This window comes from Leptonotus elevatus, chromosome 19 (assembly GCF_054856555.1).
Source record: "Leptonotus elevatus isolate MCC_2025b chromosome 19, RoL_Lele_1.0, whole genome shotgun sequence".
Lineage (NCBI taxonomy): Eukaryota > Metazoa > Chordata > Actinopteri > Syngnathiformes > Syngnathidae > Leptonotus > Leptonotus elevatus.
Window position 1 is genome coordinate 11,861,326 of NC_141257.1, and position 17,784 is coordinate 11,879,109.

The 17,784-nt window shown below is 39.9% G+C and overlaps 1 protein-coding gene across 3 annotated transcripts in view; it reads left to right on the forward strand.

Annotated features, from left to right (window-relative positions):
* Positions 1–1,037: 1,037 nt before the first annotated feature.
* The window catches only part of epha10 (EPH receptor A10), a 197,138-nt gene continuing 180,391 nt past the window's right edge, over positions 1,038–17,784 (forward strand). For all 3 annotated transcript variants that reach the window (XM_086061976.1, XM_086061977.1, XM_086061978.1), the window contains exon 1: positions 1,038–1,237. In XM_086061976.1, the coding sequence (XP_085918102.1) occupies positions 1,159–1,237 (79 nt within the window). In that variant the 5' untranslated portion in view covers positions 1,038–1,158. The remainder of the gene's footprint in view (positions 1,238–17,784) is intronic.

Consider the following 17,784-nt stretch of genomic DNA (forward strand, 5'->3'; position numbering starts at 1 on the left):
AATTTTAAACCCATTTTCGTTACCAAAATAATAATAATAATAAAGCACTAAAGCAAGATAATATCAGTTTTCATATTTGTTAATTATACCAATACATGCGCTTAAATGTATTAATTTTGGTATTACTTTTTGGCCATCCAGTAGAAGGTATTTCAAGGTCGTCATTTGGAAAATGTAGTTTAGTTACTTTTTTTTTTTCAAGAAATAAACAAAAAATAACAAAACTTTTTTTGGGGGGACAAAACTAATACAAACTAACAAACCTGCTCTAAAAACGTTTAAGTAATTTAAGTAAAAACAACAAAAATAGCTATTATGAAAAATCTCTAATTATTGCAACTTTGATTTTAATGTTTACGATTGATCTTAATCTTTAATTTATATTAATTATTATTGAATTAATAGATTGAATATTAGAATATCAAATAAAATGCTGGAGGTGCTGAACTGGGGCTACACAGATTTCTGACAGGGCTGTTGCCCCTCACCCTTTCCCAGTCCAGGTGTAACGCCGCCCCTGTCGGAGATTTCTGGGAATTGAGCTTTTGCTGGTTTTAATTGCGAGGGATAGAAATAGCTTCAATTAATAAATAAACAAAACAGCTTTATTGGTCATGGAGCTTTTTTCGTTTGGGTGTTAAAGAATAAATGATTAAAAAATATATATTGTATACATAAAAAGAGGCAAATTTGCAGTCTGTTTTGTCTGCTACTTCTATGATCTCAATTTCAGAGAATGCATTTTTTGTTGTTGCGTGTTAATTTAAACACTTCATGGGCTTTCTATAGCTTGTACATTTTCCTGATGAGTGCGTTTCAGTGGCAGTGGAGCGAAGTCACGCTGTGGAGGATTCTACTATGGTGGGAACACCTGGCGCAAACCCTTCCATGCGCTTGCCCTGCGATTGGTCGAACCTCCCGCACGCTCGGCTCCAGCCCTTTCATCATTGCGCCCCTTATCTGTCAATCTGCCCACGGAGCCCCTCCCCCGAGGTATGAAATAAGCCGAGCGCCTGCCACATTGGAGCACAATTTGCCCAGACCAGACGGCTTCGGCTCCGATCAAGCCGGGAGTGCGCCTGCCTCTGCTGCGGAGCTTTACGCGCGGCCAGACTGGAGAGAGATGACAAGAGCCCCGCGGAACTGGCCAGACAAAACATGGATCTCCCTAAAACGATGATTTCGCTGCTTTGGATATTAATGCTGAGCCTTTTGGAAGACTCTCACGCGGAGGAAGGTATGTATAGAAATCGACTTGATGGAGCAACAGACAGATGCCCGCTTGTTGTTTGGAGAAAGCAGGTGCATCCACTCCAAATGTTGAGCAACTTAGATGCGAACTGAAACAGGGCATTTTTTAAATAGGTGCCCTTTGGAGACAAGAATGTAAAAGCGAGTTTTACGCAGTGTGTGCGCTCAAAGCATTCAATGAGTTTGTTGCTGACAGTTTGCAGAAAGACAATTACAAGCAAATCATGTCAAGCGCGTCAGAACCGATTTGAATTTAAGCGGATGCAGTTATTTTCTTGCGTTTAAATTGATTAGAATGCAAAGTCGGTTTCCAATCTGAATTCCGCGGTTTGAGTCAGTCACAGCATCTTTTGTGCAACTGGTTTCTTTGTCTTCTCACGAGCCCGTGCTGCGTTCACTGCTTGTTTGTTCATATTTATCCCCGTGTTTAAATACTTTGGAGCACTTTCCCCCCAGTGTGTTGTTGCCGTTGCTATAAACTGAGGTGGTTCCAATATGCTGCGTTTGAGCAATTCAATATGATGGAACAAGATTCAATGGATGCTGATATGAGATTTGGTTGCGGTTTCTTTATTGCTCCTCTGATGTACATACAGTATGTGACAGAGAGAGATTTTTTTTTTTAGGGTAGAAATATACTTTGTTAAAAATGGGGTTTAAAGTGTAAAAATGTCGGTATTTTCTTATTTCAAGGTATCGATAATCGCAAAGGCGCCCGATACCAGTATCGGTCACCCTTTTGTTACGATCAGGAACTATAAATTAGAAGAATAGAAAATTGCTATTAATGTAATGCATTAAAATGCCATATTTCGATGCGGGTCTTTGGTATCGGAGACTTCTCAATAGTTTAGTACTGGTATCAGTCTGGAAAAAAAAAGTGGGATTGAACATCTCTAATTAAGATCCAGCGTAACACAGATCTATATCAAAATGACTTCAACTCAATAATTCTAAAGAATAGATTAGAGATGCCACTACTTATTAACAATGTCTTCCCATTAAGATGTAGTTTAACTCGCAACCACAATAATCAACATTTCTGATTTAATACATCACATTATACTAGAATACACCATGCAAGTGTGCCTAATGAAGTGGCCAGCGATATCTCAACTCAGTTGCACAGATGCCAGAACATATTTGATACTTACCAACGGCCATACATCATAAACTACTCAAACACGCAACTCGGGATTGAATACACGCACTTACTTGACACGTACAGCGCATGCCGCGCTCGCACGCAAGCTTGCTCGTGAAGCACTCGTGCGCACCCATGATTGAAGTAACAATTTCCGAACTGCCGCTGAAGAGATCTCTTGGGCACGCACATGTGGATACACATGTTGGGAAGAGCAATCAAACCAGCACTTTTGCACGCTTGCACGCACTTGCACTTCAGTAGCAGTTAGTATGGAGCTTCATCGCCGGATTGAGTGTCAGCTGTTTTCAGAAGAAAATCTTTATTTGTAGATGAACATTGACGAGTTGAAGTACGAGCTAATTTTCTTGGCTTAAGAATTTATTATTATTTTATTTTATTTTTTTACATGAATATTGGACCAGAGAAGCATGGACTTAAAAAAAAAATATATATATATATATTTTAAGGCTAGTAATCGATTATCAAAGTGATCTAATTATTTCAGGTAATCGTTTACTTGCGTACAGACCTTACTTAATTCCAAATTGTCAAAATGCTCAGAATTTAAACCTCCCAAAGCCTACTTTAGGTCTTGGGGTTGAATCTGCTTTTATTTTGGAAAACAAGGATCAACATGTTTGTGTATTTTCTGACATGTTACGGACCAAACAAGTAATTGAATCTGAATTAATTTACAGTATGTTTGTGCATTTTCTGCAGTCAATTTGAAATTGATGACAAAAAACTCAACCTTGTTTTCATATCCGATTCATCGACAAAATAATCAATAGATTAATTGATTGTTAATCATTAGTTGCAGCTCTAGTATAACATACATTTTTCCTTGCTTGTCTGCATGCATACGATCAAAAAATGTGATAATTTACAGACAGTTTTAATCAATGTTTTGTTAGTTACACTACACTCCCATTTCTTCCTACTTTCCCCAACCTTTACATGTCACGCTCCCCTATATGCCAGCTGTATGATGAGCTGACCCAGCTGAGGTGGCCGAGTTGGGCGGCAAGCATCGCCCCCAACACAGTCAATCCAGCCACTCCCCTCCCTTTCAGGCGGCTTTTCTCATTCCCCACACCTCACCACTAACACACCTTGGCATCTCATCGGGCTCTCATTTACTTCCACATGCCTCCTTGCCTGCCCTCCCTCCCTCCCTCCCCCCGTCCATCCATCCCTTCTGCACAAGGCGAGCCGCTTGCAGAACAATAAGCGCACAGTGAGGGCGAGGATTGGCGAGATTGAGGCTGTGTACGGGACCTTGCTGTTAGCGTGGCTGGTTTTCCATGATTCCTGGGTTGTCACGCGAGAGTAATTTGAGGGATTTTGCTGGGCTTTGCGCATGCACTGTTGTTCACATGCGGTCTTATTATACAGTACGGATATGCGGCCCAATCCTTCCCTATCACGTGAGTTTGGATGATCATTTCCACCAGGATGCATTGCGGTACCATGAAACATTAATTCCTCCTGCTTGGCCTTAAATGGAGTTCCTAAAGTAGAACATGCGTTCTGTGAATCTGGTGGCCCCACTAGTTGGCTAAGATTAAACAAATATATATTCTGCTGTATTCTACACAGTCAATTCTGTCGAGTAAATGTTACTCTAAACTGATCCTTTTTGGTCCCACTCTAAATAGAGTAAAATGTACACTTGGAAGAGAATATAAAAATAAAAAAATCACTCAATTGTTTAGGAACAAACCCACAATTTCAGGTTGTACATTTAGTAAATTTTACTCTAAATTGAGCTTATTTGGTCCCACTCTAAATAGAGTAAAATTTACACTTGGAAGAGAGTAAAAAAATAAATTTAAAAAACTCACTCAAGGGTTTAGGAACAAACCCACAACTTCAGAATGTAAATTTAGTCAATTTTATTCTAAACAGAGCATATTTAGTCCCACTCTAAGTAGAGTAAAATTTACACTTGTAAGAGAGTTAAAAACAAAACAAAAAAGTCAATCAAGGATTGAGGAACAAACCCACAACTTCAGGTTGGGAGACAGCCAATCTACTTCCTATATCACTCCTGTCAGCTGGAATCTTTGTAACTCCGAGACTAAAAACGACGCTTTTAATCTCTTCTTGGTTATAAACAAACAGTAGGAGTGGCAAAGCTCAGGTGGTAGAGTGGCAGTCTCCCAAGCTGAAGGTCGTGAGATTGTTCCTCAAACCTTGAGTGACTTTAAAAAAATATTAAATAAATAAATATTGTACTCTCTTCCAAGTGTAAATTTCCCTCTATTTAGAGTGGGAACAAATAGACTCAGTTTAGAGTAAAATTGACTCTACAGATTTGACTGTGTACTTCTCATTTATTTTTCTGCAGTTTATATGGGGCATATACAGTATTTCCTGAAAACTTTGGCCAAAGTCCTAAATATGTGACTTTTCTTTTCGGGTTTAGAGGTCTTACTCTACTTTAACGACTCAACATAGAATTGATTTAGCCTAAGCAATGTTTTGACTGCCGAATGTTGGTGCATAGGTGAGCCTGTAAGCTCAGCCATCTTTCACTCTCACAATGGGGACATGTTTGCCGCAGCATATTTCCATAAGCCTCACTATCTGCTCTCATCTGACAGAAATGATCCCACTGTGGGAATATTTTTAGCCCCAGAATATATACATTTCCATCTTCCCTAGCATGCTTGGTGCACATACTGTACAAAAGAGAAAAAAAATCAGAAGGGAAATGAGAACCAAATCTGAGGTTTCATCATTTTCATTTTCTTTTTTTTATAAATGTTCCACATAGTGACAGATTGATTTCCAACTCCCATCTCTTACAGTATATCACGTCGACCCTTTTAAAGCAGCAGCAGTGGCACAGTTTCAACATTAATTGCAGTATCCTTAATTGCTGCGATCTAAATAACTTCAAATGTGAATTATTCATCTGTTAATGTGCCAAAAGAGGCTGTTTTGTAAAAATGCATGCCACTTTTATGTTGACAATTTGTTTCTTCTGCCCCCAAGTGGCAACAATGGAGTCTTTTAAAGGTTCTTTTCAAACAAAGTGGTGTCATACTGTATCTTGATTTGCCGTCTCCGTTTAGTGACAAATGCTGAGACTTGCACTTTCCATATCAACAGGGACTAATTGTGATACATGCAAGGTTATTTTCACTCACCCGGGTCGGATGGGCGGGATGTTAAGGACGGCGATGTGTGCGGGTTGCTCGGTTCGATAGCGCTGACCTCTGTGAAAATGAAAGGTCAAAGCGATTTGTGCTGATGACGGGCATAGCGGGACGACGTCAATAAATCGGGGACAGTTGGAGTAAAACGAAAGAGGACATTCAGTCAAATATACGAAAAGGGCAGAGGAACAGAAGCGTAAGGGGAATAACCGCCAAGCGCGTTGAGGGAATTGTAAGCTGCCACCTCTGCTTTCTGTCATTGCTCTTGTATGTTGCGTGTAATCAAGTAGTCCGGGTGTTCCTGCGAGTCAGTGCGGGCCGGTCAGCCACATCCTTATTTACTTCCCAGTCCACTCTGAAGACATCGACTGAGACTGATGGACTGATAAATTGCATGCGTGTAAAGGAGATGCTGTGTGACTATTGGAAGCCAATAGGCTGATGTGAAGGCCTTTGTTCTTGGTAAAGACTTTAGCATCAGCAGGCACTTATGCTTGGAATGGCAAGAACGAATCAAGCAGAGATGAGGGAAAAATGGGCGTGAGAGTAAAGTTGGTGGTGGCGGGGGGGGGGGGGGGGGTGGTTGTTGTCGCATGCTTTGTGAAGCATACATGAATTGCAACAGAATTTAGTTTGTAAGGATTCTTTGGTCTTGGAGGTCTGCTTATTATTTTTCAAATTATTATATGAATCATTATCATTGTTACTAATCTTACTTTTTACTCATTTTTATGACTGCATAATAATTATTTGGATTTAAAACATCATTATCTTCTCAGCCTGCTATAAAGCTCTGTGATTTCATGTTACGATTTTTTTTTATTCAATAAATTTGCTGGAGGAAAAAGTAATTAAGTAAATTGTCAGGCCAACTAAGGCTGAACATTTTCATCTTGATTTATAAAGACACTAGTAATGTGATCACACTTACATGTCAATCTTAGATTAGTTTAGCAATTAGCATGGCTTCTCTGTCTTTCCTCGTCATAACCATACTTGTCGCAAGTGTAGCTCGTTCACCGCCACGAGGCGATGATGACTGACTTAAGAGTGACTCTTCAACGTGTTAGTCGCACTACAAGCTAGCCAAAGCTTGTTGTTAGCTAGCTTGTGCGGCGTACTGTACTATAAGTAGCGCACCTAGCTTGCCTCGATCTCAGACAACCTGAGGTAGGTGACGTTCAGCCTTTTCTGGGACTGACTGCGGTTGATTCTAAATTTTGAAGTATATGTCCTTTTGATTTTCGTGTGACTTCGCCAGACTCATTTTGCTCCTGTGTCTTTTGTTGGTCTATTATAGGATTAGAATGATATTGTTGGCAGACTTTTCAGTGCTGATGTCGCTAAAGTTGATAAAATTGCGTGGAAAGAGTGCTAATTGCTAATTACTTCAAGTAAGTAAGAAAAAAAAAAAAGTCAATGACAATCAACCTAACAGGGTTTATGATCTGTAATTAAACGTAAACTCTGAAATTGTGGATTTTGCTTTGCTGAATCAGCCTTTTGTAGCTTATTCTTATTTCAAAAGACCGAAATTCAGTTGCTGAGTGACCTTAGGAACTCTAACTTACTTGATATTAAGACACAGGCTGTCACATTTTTTTGAGTCAGGGATAAGTTTTAATGCCAATTGTAAAAGGTGTGTGTGCGTGCGTGTGTGTCTTTCCCCCAGACAAAAGTGGTCCAAAAAACAGTCGTACATTTACGCTTTATGGCTGTTTGACAACCTGAATTGTAAAATAAAATCATACCTTATTCTATATTTATGTTTGTATTTTTTACAAAGCGAGCATAATGTTTTCTTTTAGAGTGTTCTCGCTTCACTTTGGGTAAAGTAGGCAAGGTCATCCATCATGTTTTAAAACCTCTGGCTGCAGCAGAGGCAATATTGAGCCCCGTAGTCCCGATCTCGTTATGCAACAGTCACGTGAGCTGACGAGAAGGTTTTACTTTGTTCAAACGTGATGCTCATACATTTTCGCTATGTGGACCTTTGTACCAAAGTGTCGAGAGAGATGAGGCTTCATCTACAAAATTTGCTTTTAATATGTATAATCTTGTGGTATGCTACAACATATTGTGCTTAAAAAGCTCATGTTCCGCCGTCTCAATAGACATCCAATCATTTCCTGTGTCAGCGCCTGCCTTCGTTACTCTGGCTGAGACTGGACGACCCGTGAAAGTGACCTCATAATGTACTTTTCATGTCCACTGATTCTCCTTTACCACTTTCTGAACTCATGGCACATGTTCGCAGAACTGAACAGACTGGAGGAAGAAAGATGTCAAGCACAGTAACATATGTACATCCTACTTTTTGCAGTCATATTTTCTTGTTCTGGCTGCCAATTTAATCCATGTTTTAAGCAGATTCTTTCTTGCTCAAAGCCTTTCCATCGCTTTGGTAAAGGGCAAAAAAAAATTCTTGTCAGTCTTCCTATTCCTATTGCTAATTAATAGCTTGCATATTTTAGTTTAGCTTTCGTACTGTGCTCGGTTGTTTCTGTCGTCAACTGTCATTGCCATCGTCAACTGTTTGTCTACCCTTTCTACATCCGTTTCTTGGAACATTTATTAACATGTATCCCAATGCATAGCCTTCAAAGTGACATGCATCCTGATATTTTGTAATAATTTAAATACATTTTTATGAAAACAGTCACATGTGTACCCAAATAACATTTTTATTATGCTGGATGGCAAAAACGTTTGTTTTTTTTTTCAACTTCAGCAGCACTTAAAATTTACCGCCAACGCTATGCCTGGTCAAAATGTATGTGCACTGCACAGAAAAGAGCAGACGGGTATGAATGATTGTGAAATATAGATTCTGACACCTCTGTATCGATACATGATACAAGAAGCCCGCAACGATAGATTCCTGTATCGAATTTTTGGAGCACACTCCTAATAGATTAAGTCTTCACAGGAAAAACACAAGTCGGAAAATGAGCGTCGACACTCAGCGCTATTTGTTGTCTCATATTCCAATACTTTTCATAATTTGTTTGGTCTAACAAAAAGTGGTTTAAGTCGGGTTTCAGAGACAGATTTAAAGCCCTGGTAATAAAATTTCATTTCATAGTAAAAATGAAGGAATTAGCCTCACTATTGTATACTTTTTGTGAGCAGCTTGACTGACACTCGTCAAGTGTTTACCATCCGGTGCTGCTGCCCAGGAGTTTAGTGCCGTCTTTGTTTTTGCTTGTAATCCCTCCACCCGTCTACACTGAGTAGTGGTAATGACTGTCATGTTGGAAATGTGTCCGGCAGGGCCTCATAAACCATTACCCTCATGTCTCAGAAACCCCATTAATCTTCCTGAGGGGTGTTTGACCTTTCAAACTCATTAACCAGCAGCCGGCAGGGCAGACAAATGCGAATGTATGCATAAGACACAATACTTAGTCAATTTTATACGATCACAAACTCACAGGTGAAGGGTAAATGCATTGATGTTTACCTGAGTGTAAGTATCGTCTTTACCAGCTTCCCTCTTCCTCCCCATCACTTTCCTCTTCATCCTCTCTCCTCCTCACCGTGCGGGCTTGGTCAGCGACCTGGAAAATTGCCCGACCTTTTAATACACATCTTCCCCGGTGATGAATAAATACATAAATCGCGTTGCCACGGCTCAGCCAGTTTTACGATAGCCATCCTGACCAACACTGAACCCCCCGCAGTTTTCCCACCCATACACCTAATCACACCTCCACCTGCACCCTCTCCGACATGGACACGGAAGAGGAAAGCAGTGCGTCTTTGAAGTGATAGAACCCCGTTGCGATGACTATCCATAATGAAAGGGTGTTAGTGGCTGGGCTGGGGCCCAGTGACTGTGCATGTGAGGAGCAAACAGGCAAATGTAATAAGGGGGACTGGGCGAGGTAGGTTAAGACACCGGCATGGAAGCTACTTTTCTCAGTTTATCAGTAGGCAAGGGCAGAAGGCTGAGAGCACAGTAGGTGGGAGAGGATGTAACTGAGCAGTGCGGGACCTGTTTCACCTAGTTGATTAGAATTCTGTAATGGCCTTTTGGATTAGGGAGGGGGGGGGGGAGTAAAGAAGTGCAGCAGAGACTTTGTATGCACATATGGAATGGTGGACCAACTGCTAAGAAGCCTGAAAATTGAGAGGTTTTACACTCTCAAAGTGCCCTTGAGCAACACCCCAAACTTCTTCTTTCTCAGGGTGCTTTGTCTATGTTACGTCATTATTGAATTAAATATTGTATCATAATTACGTATGTCTATATTCATTTTACCCTATATGCTCCAGTTTGTGAAAAGTGCTATTGTTTTTTGGCCTTTTGGTAGGCTACTAGCTAGCGCACTGGCCCAACCATGCAGCCTAAAGGGAACTCTGCCCACTACTAGCTCGTAAGTTGTTGTTTTTTTACGATACATAAGTAAAATGAGCCAAAATTTGGCTCACTATTGGAAGTGTGAAATCTAAGTCATTTCTAAATATATTTTTACTTGTGACCACTCAAAATGTTCAGTGGCATCAGACCTATCCATACATTAATAGTTTTTATTTGTTTGTTTATGATGCCCTCTATGGACAATAAAAGCAATATTGTCCTAAGAGCACAATTCACTATCATCTGTATATATATAAAAAACACATTGAAATTAGAATATTCACGCACGCACACACACACACACACACACACACACACACACACACACTCTTACGCATGTGCACGTCACAGTTACTGGGTCCACACACGCTCACAGCCCTGAGCTCTTGATCCCAACCGTGCTTTCTTGTTTTGGTATAAGAATGGGGACATAGGGAGCACATAAATCAGCTCAACCAAAAATGATAATTAGCTGTCTAGCGCCATCTGGTGTATTATGGCTTATGACTATAAAGTATCCCCACCCCCTACGTTTACAGTAATTTCTGGACTATAAGGCGCACCTGACTATAAGCTGCACTAGCTACATTTGGGGAATATTCGAGTTTATTACACATATAAGCCGCACCTGACTGTAAGGCGTAGGTGTTTTAATGTTACCGCACCGGGTTCCCGCTACTTTCTTTTCCACAATGAGGGCACAAATTGTCTCGCTCTCGTTCTGTCTCTCCTACTGTATTTGGGCTCACTTGGTTTGTTTTGCTCTGCTTGATGCTCTTGCGCATCCTTTATAGTGTGCCCCCTTGCGATCTGATGGATAAGCCGCACCTTTGTATTAGGTGCAGGGTCAAATGCAAGTGAAAAAAGTAGCGACTTAAAGTCCAGAAATTACTGTAGTTGATGCCCCAGTGAAGGGATAAATTGGGTAATCACGGGAAATGCACTACAACACATCAGGTGTACAGTGCATCAAAAAACATAAAAAAATATGATTTAATAATGGGAGTCAATGGGCCAAAAATTTTACCTTTTTATTTTTTACTCGTGTACTATAAACATTTGTTTCCCACATATAATAATAACAATAATAATTTTGAAATTTTGGACGGTCTCATTTTGAACTTCAACATGTTTTGGACAATTGGGTGCAATTTTAGCTCACTCAGTAATTTTTTTTCATATGCTTTATATTTGATATTAATAATAATAATAAAAAGCAAAAAGCCACAAATTGGACACTTTCCTTACGAGGGCTAGCATTTAAGCTAGGTTCCAAGAACTATAGAATATCTGAACTGCCAAGGGATTCATAAAACATACTTCTGGTTTATTTTTAAAATATTATATTTTCAAAAGTGACCGCATTCTCTCTGTTATAACCATCTGATGGCCTCTTGGCTCAATCCAACATGTTAATTACCTTGGTTGCGTAGCACTGATACTAAATCTACAAGCAAACAAAATGAGTAAAAGACAGACCTATCTTAGAAAATGTCCTTGCAACAGGGAAAAGGCCAAGTGATGAGACGGCACAAGAGCGTATGACCAAGAAGAAAAAGAAAGGTGCATTGTTGCCGTCCGCAAAAGTTATGGAGAGATCCGTGGCAGAAATAAGGTTGAGGACCACTCTAAGAGGAGATTTCACCTCACTTAGAGTAATCAAGTAATCAATTATCCTTATCAATTACTCAAGTAATTGAGTAATTTGTCTTTGAAAAGAAAATCTTAAACACACTGCGATGCATTTCATTGATATTTTATTTGGAATATAGGAAGTAGGTCTATAAAAACTTCAACTGTGTGCTCCTTTTTCACATTCCAAATTGTATACAAAGTGAATTTTAATGAGTTTTTCCCATATAGTTCAATTACTCGGGTCTGAAACTGTTGACGGGTTTTTGAACTGTGTCTGTGTCACCCTTGGTTTAGTTTGTGCTCAGTGAAAGTTCCAAGTTGACCAAAATTTGTCACATCAATCAATGTGACATTGTTCTTTTCTCTTGCTGTTACGTAAGCACTGGGCAGTAGGGAGGGATAAGCCAATCCAGCAAAACAAATGCACACCAAATAGAGCAAAACTGATGATCTTTCATTTGGACAATCTCACAGGCATACATAGCATATAAATAACACCTCTCTTCATCCTGTAAGCTGCTGATGCTATCGCCAATATTGTTGCGCTACTGCACTCGCTGTATCACATGAGTAGAGCCGACTACACTGCCATCTACTCCCAGAGATACTAAATACGATATTAATGATAATAACAATTTGAAAATGTAACACTATCTGTTTGGAATTTAATCATGATTTATAGATAAACCGGAAACTGTTTGTCCCTAATGCACTTTGCACGCAACATGGTTGGTGGTTGTATGTGACTTTCTTTCTGATTGCTCCCGGCCTCTAGATCTGGCTTTGAATATTTGTGTGCACTTTTGTATGCGTACTCGGCAGTGATTGCAATCAGTGTGATCAGTGCAAGGCGGTCGGCGAGATGCGCACCTCCCGTGTCTCGGCGTCCTCTCAGCCGTAAATGTTGCTATCCTGTTTGCAAGCCAATTAGTCTGTCAGTCAATCAGTTAGTCAGATGACCAGGGAGCTAAGTCACCTCTACGACAATTGGTCAAGAGGCTATTTAGGAAGGCGGTCAATTGCAACGCTATTGGGCCAATCAGCAAATAAAAAATGATGGTGATGATTAGGAGCAGCAGAGAGAAGCCAATCATTGTCAACACAACAGTGAGAGCACAAAAGGCATTCCTTCCCGGTGCCTGCTGTGTTTCTAATTGCTAAATGCGCTGAGACCCCGCTGAACTGTGTTTACCTCCATTCATCATTATTATTCTGTCCGGTATAACAAGTGTTACCCTGTTCCTACAGCAACATACAGATACAGCAAAACAAATGCATCGTCTTGGAAATGGTACCAGTGGAACTGAAGTTTAATTTCTTATGGTGATATTCAAATATGATATGTCGAATATTGAAACAGAGACAAATATAAAATGACTGCTGTAGCTACTAGCCAGCAAGCTAAATATCTATACATCTATTTGTCTGTATGTCTGTCCGTCCGTCCCAAGGCTCGAAACAAGCAGTTTCCCATCGTATCTTGCTAGTCAAAATGAGCATTTTGCGTCTGAATAGCAAAACACATCAGTGACTTTTATCAACTTTACACAGACCAGGACTTCTGCCAACAAATATTCTAATCCATTAGTAGCCCAACAAAAGTTGCAGGAGAAAAATGTGTCTGGCGAATTTGCACAAAAATCTAGATGTATTTAAAGGTTAGAAATAAGTGGTTTGGCATTGCAGTTTGATAGGCAAAAATAGCATTTTATACCTCATCAAAACACACTGAACAGCAAAACAGCTGAGACGGTCCCAAAAATATTTCTGGGCTGGACGCACAGGGGTCACCTACCACGGGTAGTTGGGGCTCAACGCAAGCTAGGTGTGCTACTTACTCTTAGCTAGCAACAAGCTTTGGCTGGCTACTAGTGTGGCTAAACATGTTGAAGAGTAGAAGACTTCTAAATCAGTAATCATCTTCTCTGTGGCAGCGAACAAGCTTCACTTCTGTCTAGTATCGTCTTCTCAAAGGGATGATGAGGAAAGACAGAGAAGCCTTTCTAAATGCTAAGCTAACCTAACATTGACACGTAATCAATTCGTTTTTTTTGTTGAGAGATAGTTTGTCGCTACAGTGTTTGATGTACATTAAAATTTTGAGAAGAAACTTGTTAACAAATATTTTTTTGTTGCTGGACAACATGTAAGTATTAAAGAAGAGGCAAGAATGTTGTTTACACAGCTCCAAAAAGTGCTTGCTTTTTTCCAAAGTTTCCATCACCACATCTTCATCCGCCATTCTCTTTCACCTGCTTTTTTTTTTTTTTTCAATTATTGCAAATACCATTTCAGTTTATGGCTACACTCTGACATTATTACACATTTTTCCAGTAACTGCTCTTGGTGCAGAATATAGCTGAACAATATCTACGGTTATTACAGCATTTTGAGACGTATTGAGCATTAGATGACGTGTGCGCGCTGTTCATTCGCACAAGAATCGGCTTAAATGTGCTGTAATTGATTTGGCCTCGCGTTGAATACATTTGCAGTGTGTTTGCCGAGTCCGAGCAGCCTTTTTGTGTTTGTGTGTGGTAGAGTATTAAGTACACCTTTTCACGGATAAATTGATTTTAATGGGGTTACCGAGAGTTATTATGAGGTTTATGGAGGTGTGCTCATTTTATTTTTGTAAACTATGGCATGATGTTCGTGTTTGTTTACTTGCTGTTATGTTAGGGGGATAGTTCTGCTTCTGAATTCTGCTTCTGCACAATAATGATGTCTTATATGATAGTGTAGTGGTTAGACATGTATGGTTGTCCTCTCAAGGTCATGTTGAAATGGTTTAGCACAGGAGGTGGCGGACTTGATCACATTCTCTTCAAGTGTTCTTTCCACATGTCCCACTCTCTTATTCTCTTAACTCTGTCACAATTAAACCGGGCCGTGTTTCAAGAATTGAGTGGATCGAATTAATGGCGAATTACCTACATCTACCAGGTCTCGAGTTGATAGTAGTACGTGTTCAGAGGAGTTAAAGTAATGGACTTTGCTGGAAGGTCATTTGAAGGAGCCTACCATTAAATCACTAAATGCCGCTAAAGCGCTCAATGAATCCTATTCATTGGCAGGGATTGTGCAGATTTACATGAGTGCAAATTGGCTCCCGGCTTGTGTGGTGTAATTGTTTTCTTCCGTGCTGTGGAATTTCTCTTCAGCACTCAAGACTTTTCATATTGACATGCAGGATCATATCTGATCTATTTACATACCTCGAGAGCCATCTGATCACAAGAGAATAGCACTAAGTAAAGGTGTGAATGTATAATCTGATTATTTGGCCTGATCCACATTGAGGAAACACATAATGAACTGGCATACAGCATTTACACAGGACTTATTTTTGCCAAGAGACAATATTTGACATTTTACAGCTACGGAATATGTGCCGCCAGGATTTGTAACAGGTTTGTAGGTCAAATCTATTTGATTCTCGTGGCCGGTCAAAAATGACCCAACCAATCAGCATATGTTTGGGAAGATTGAAACCTTCTTCTTCTTCTTCTTTTTCTTGCTCTTCTCCTTCTTCTTCAATTGTTGTACCCTTTTTCCCACTTGAACACTGATGTGTCCAGAGGAAACAGAAATTGAGAGCCAGTCACAAGTTTCTGTAGAGTATATTTAAGAGTATATTTTTTGTCTCTTTTTTTTCTGTAATGGATTTTCTGGCTGAGTCAGAAACGGAGATTTTGCCTTAACCTTGAGGATGTTGGCATCAGTGCACTTAGTTAAGAGTGGACATGAACAGTTGACTTAGAGCTGACAGTCTCCTGAATTCACCTTGTAACATAAGCCTGATGATTGGCAAATTGCTTGCAACCGTGCCATGTTTCAAACAGGGTTTACCATTGGTCACTGGGCAGCACTTTGTTGTCAACATTTGCCCTTCACTTGGCTGTGATTACAAACCTTCTGCTCAGTGAGGTCATGTGACTACAGCAGTTGAATGTGTTTTCTGACCTGTGACTTGGAAAGGTTTGAGTTCACGTGGTGAAACGACTGCTTCGCTACCTGACAACATCCCGAAACAGAGGCTGCAAAATGTTTTTTTTATTTTGGAATCCTCGGATGAAATTAACTACTTGTATCAGTATTTAAGTATTTTTTATAAACCTCTGTTTAAAAGTCTTGCTGTCTGGCATTGTGGTTGAAGCCTGTTCAAGCTTTCCTGACAAGGGCAGAAGAAATGCAAGGGGGGGACGACGATTGAAATGCAGTTCGGGAGGACAATACTGAATCTAATCTGTTTATACAACCTCACCTCCAGCCTCCCTCCTGTCCCCTCTAATTCTAAAGTAGACAAACAAATATACACATTAATGCATAAACACACTCACTCACACACACATACACGCACGCTGCGTCTACACTTTATGAAATGAACAGAGGTCCTTTGCTTATCTTGCAGGCGGAATCTGGAAAAATGGAAGCGTTCCATTTGCATTTTAATTTGCCCTCAATCAGTGATTGTGTTTGGTGTTGCAGCGGAATTGCCTGGTGTTTGCTCCTCGTCCCTTCCATGAGGGACGGGCACTAAATTCAAATCTGGAGATGAGGCTGTTTCTTTTGCTCAATTTCTCCTTGTCACTCATTCTGCATCACTGTCACTCTCTCTCTCTGTTTGTTTTCTACCACTGCTCTCCAATTTTATTCCTTGCTTATTTACTATAACCTTGCATTTTTGTTGTTCTCCATTTTTGTATCACTCCCTTCATTTCCTACCCTATCCCACCACACACACTTCTCATCTCCAGGACAGCAAATGCACAGATTTCATTAGTGATGCCATGTGCTGTGCGAGTTCCAGCACTCATGGAATTACGACCCCAGACTCTCTTCATCATCTCAACCCTCTGTCATGCCATCTCTCTTTACAAACACCCATCCCCCCGCCCTCTACCCACTTCCCTCCAGCCATCTAAAATATGGACTAAAACTGTCTGTGACAGACGGAGGACCTACTTCAGCAAACTGCTCCTTAGAGTCCAGAAAGTTGGACTCAGTTGGCCTGTTAAATACCGTAATACAGTACAGTAGACCCCAGCTATATCATGGCTCAGATTTAGCAGCAGACTACTTGCAAAATTCTTATTGGCATACATATTAATTATAGTGGTGGATTCCCACAGTATATTGTGGTATCCAAAGGTTTGGTTGAATAAAAATGTTTATGTTGCAGCATCTTTCCCCCATCCTATTTAAAACAGTAACTCATGATTACCAGTAATAACTAGAGCTGCAAGTGGCTATAAATGGTCCTCACAACCCCGGCCACGTTGGCGTCCTGGCACATAATCCTCTAAAATATAAAGTTCAGCAAATTTTCACCTAGGTTTAGACCCTCAAAAACATCATCATTTTTTCTTTTTAAACAGCGCATCGCCACGGCAACAGCGTGCGATTAAATAATAGAAAAAAGCTCTGAATAACTGTTATCTTAAACATTTTTGGATGAAAAACCCACAGTTTGAAGACAATCAAATACATTTTCTAGGAGTTTGAGTTTGTGACCTCTTTAAATATGACCGCTATAAAAGGCCAAAAAATGGCATCAAATTCCAAAGTGAAATTAAAATGGTGAACTTCTTCTTAGGTTTAGCATATGGCTCGACAATACTTTTTTGTACAGTAGTTCTTGGCCTTTTAAGTGTGTCGTAAAAAACTTTCAGGGACACTTTTGAGTCATTTATTTTGAAAACCGCACAATAAATCTCCAAAATATGAATTTTGATGCCAGGCCTGGCGTGTGTGCAAAGTTTTATAAGTTTTCGTTTAGGTATAGACCCTCAAAAATCACATCATTTTTCTTTGCAAACAGTGCATCGCCGCGGCAACAGCTTGCGATGAAATAGATCGTTTTCAATGACTTTTCATCTTAAATATTAAATGTTTAAGAAATGGCAGTCAGTCACAAGGCCCATATCGTTCACATTTACACATATGGGCAATTTATTAGCTTAGCAAGCCTGACTTTGAAATGCTCTAAGAAGTCAGAGTAACTGGAGAAAATCCGCACTAGCATGGGGACACCATGTGAACTACATACCGAATGGCCTGAATTCGAGATTAAGAATCCAGAACTTCTGATGATTTTACCCCACCCACTTTACTTTGCCACTTAAAAAAATCCCCAAAAGCAACATTAAAAATCATCAATAATAATGAGAAAATTATTCTAATTGGTGAGTTGAGATTTTTCTACAACCTTTTTCTAAATG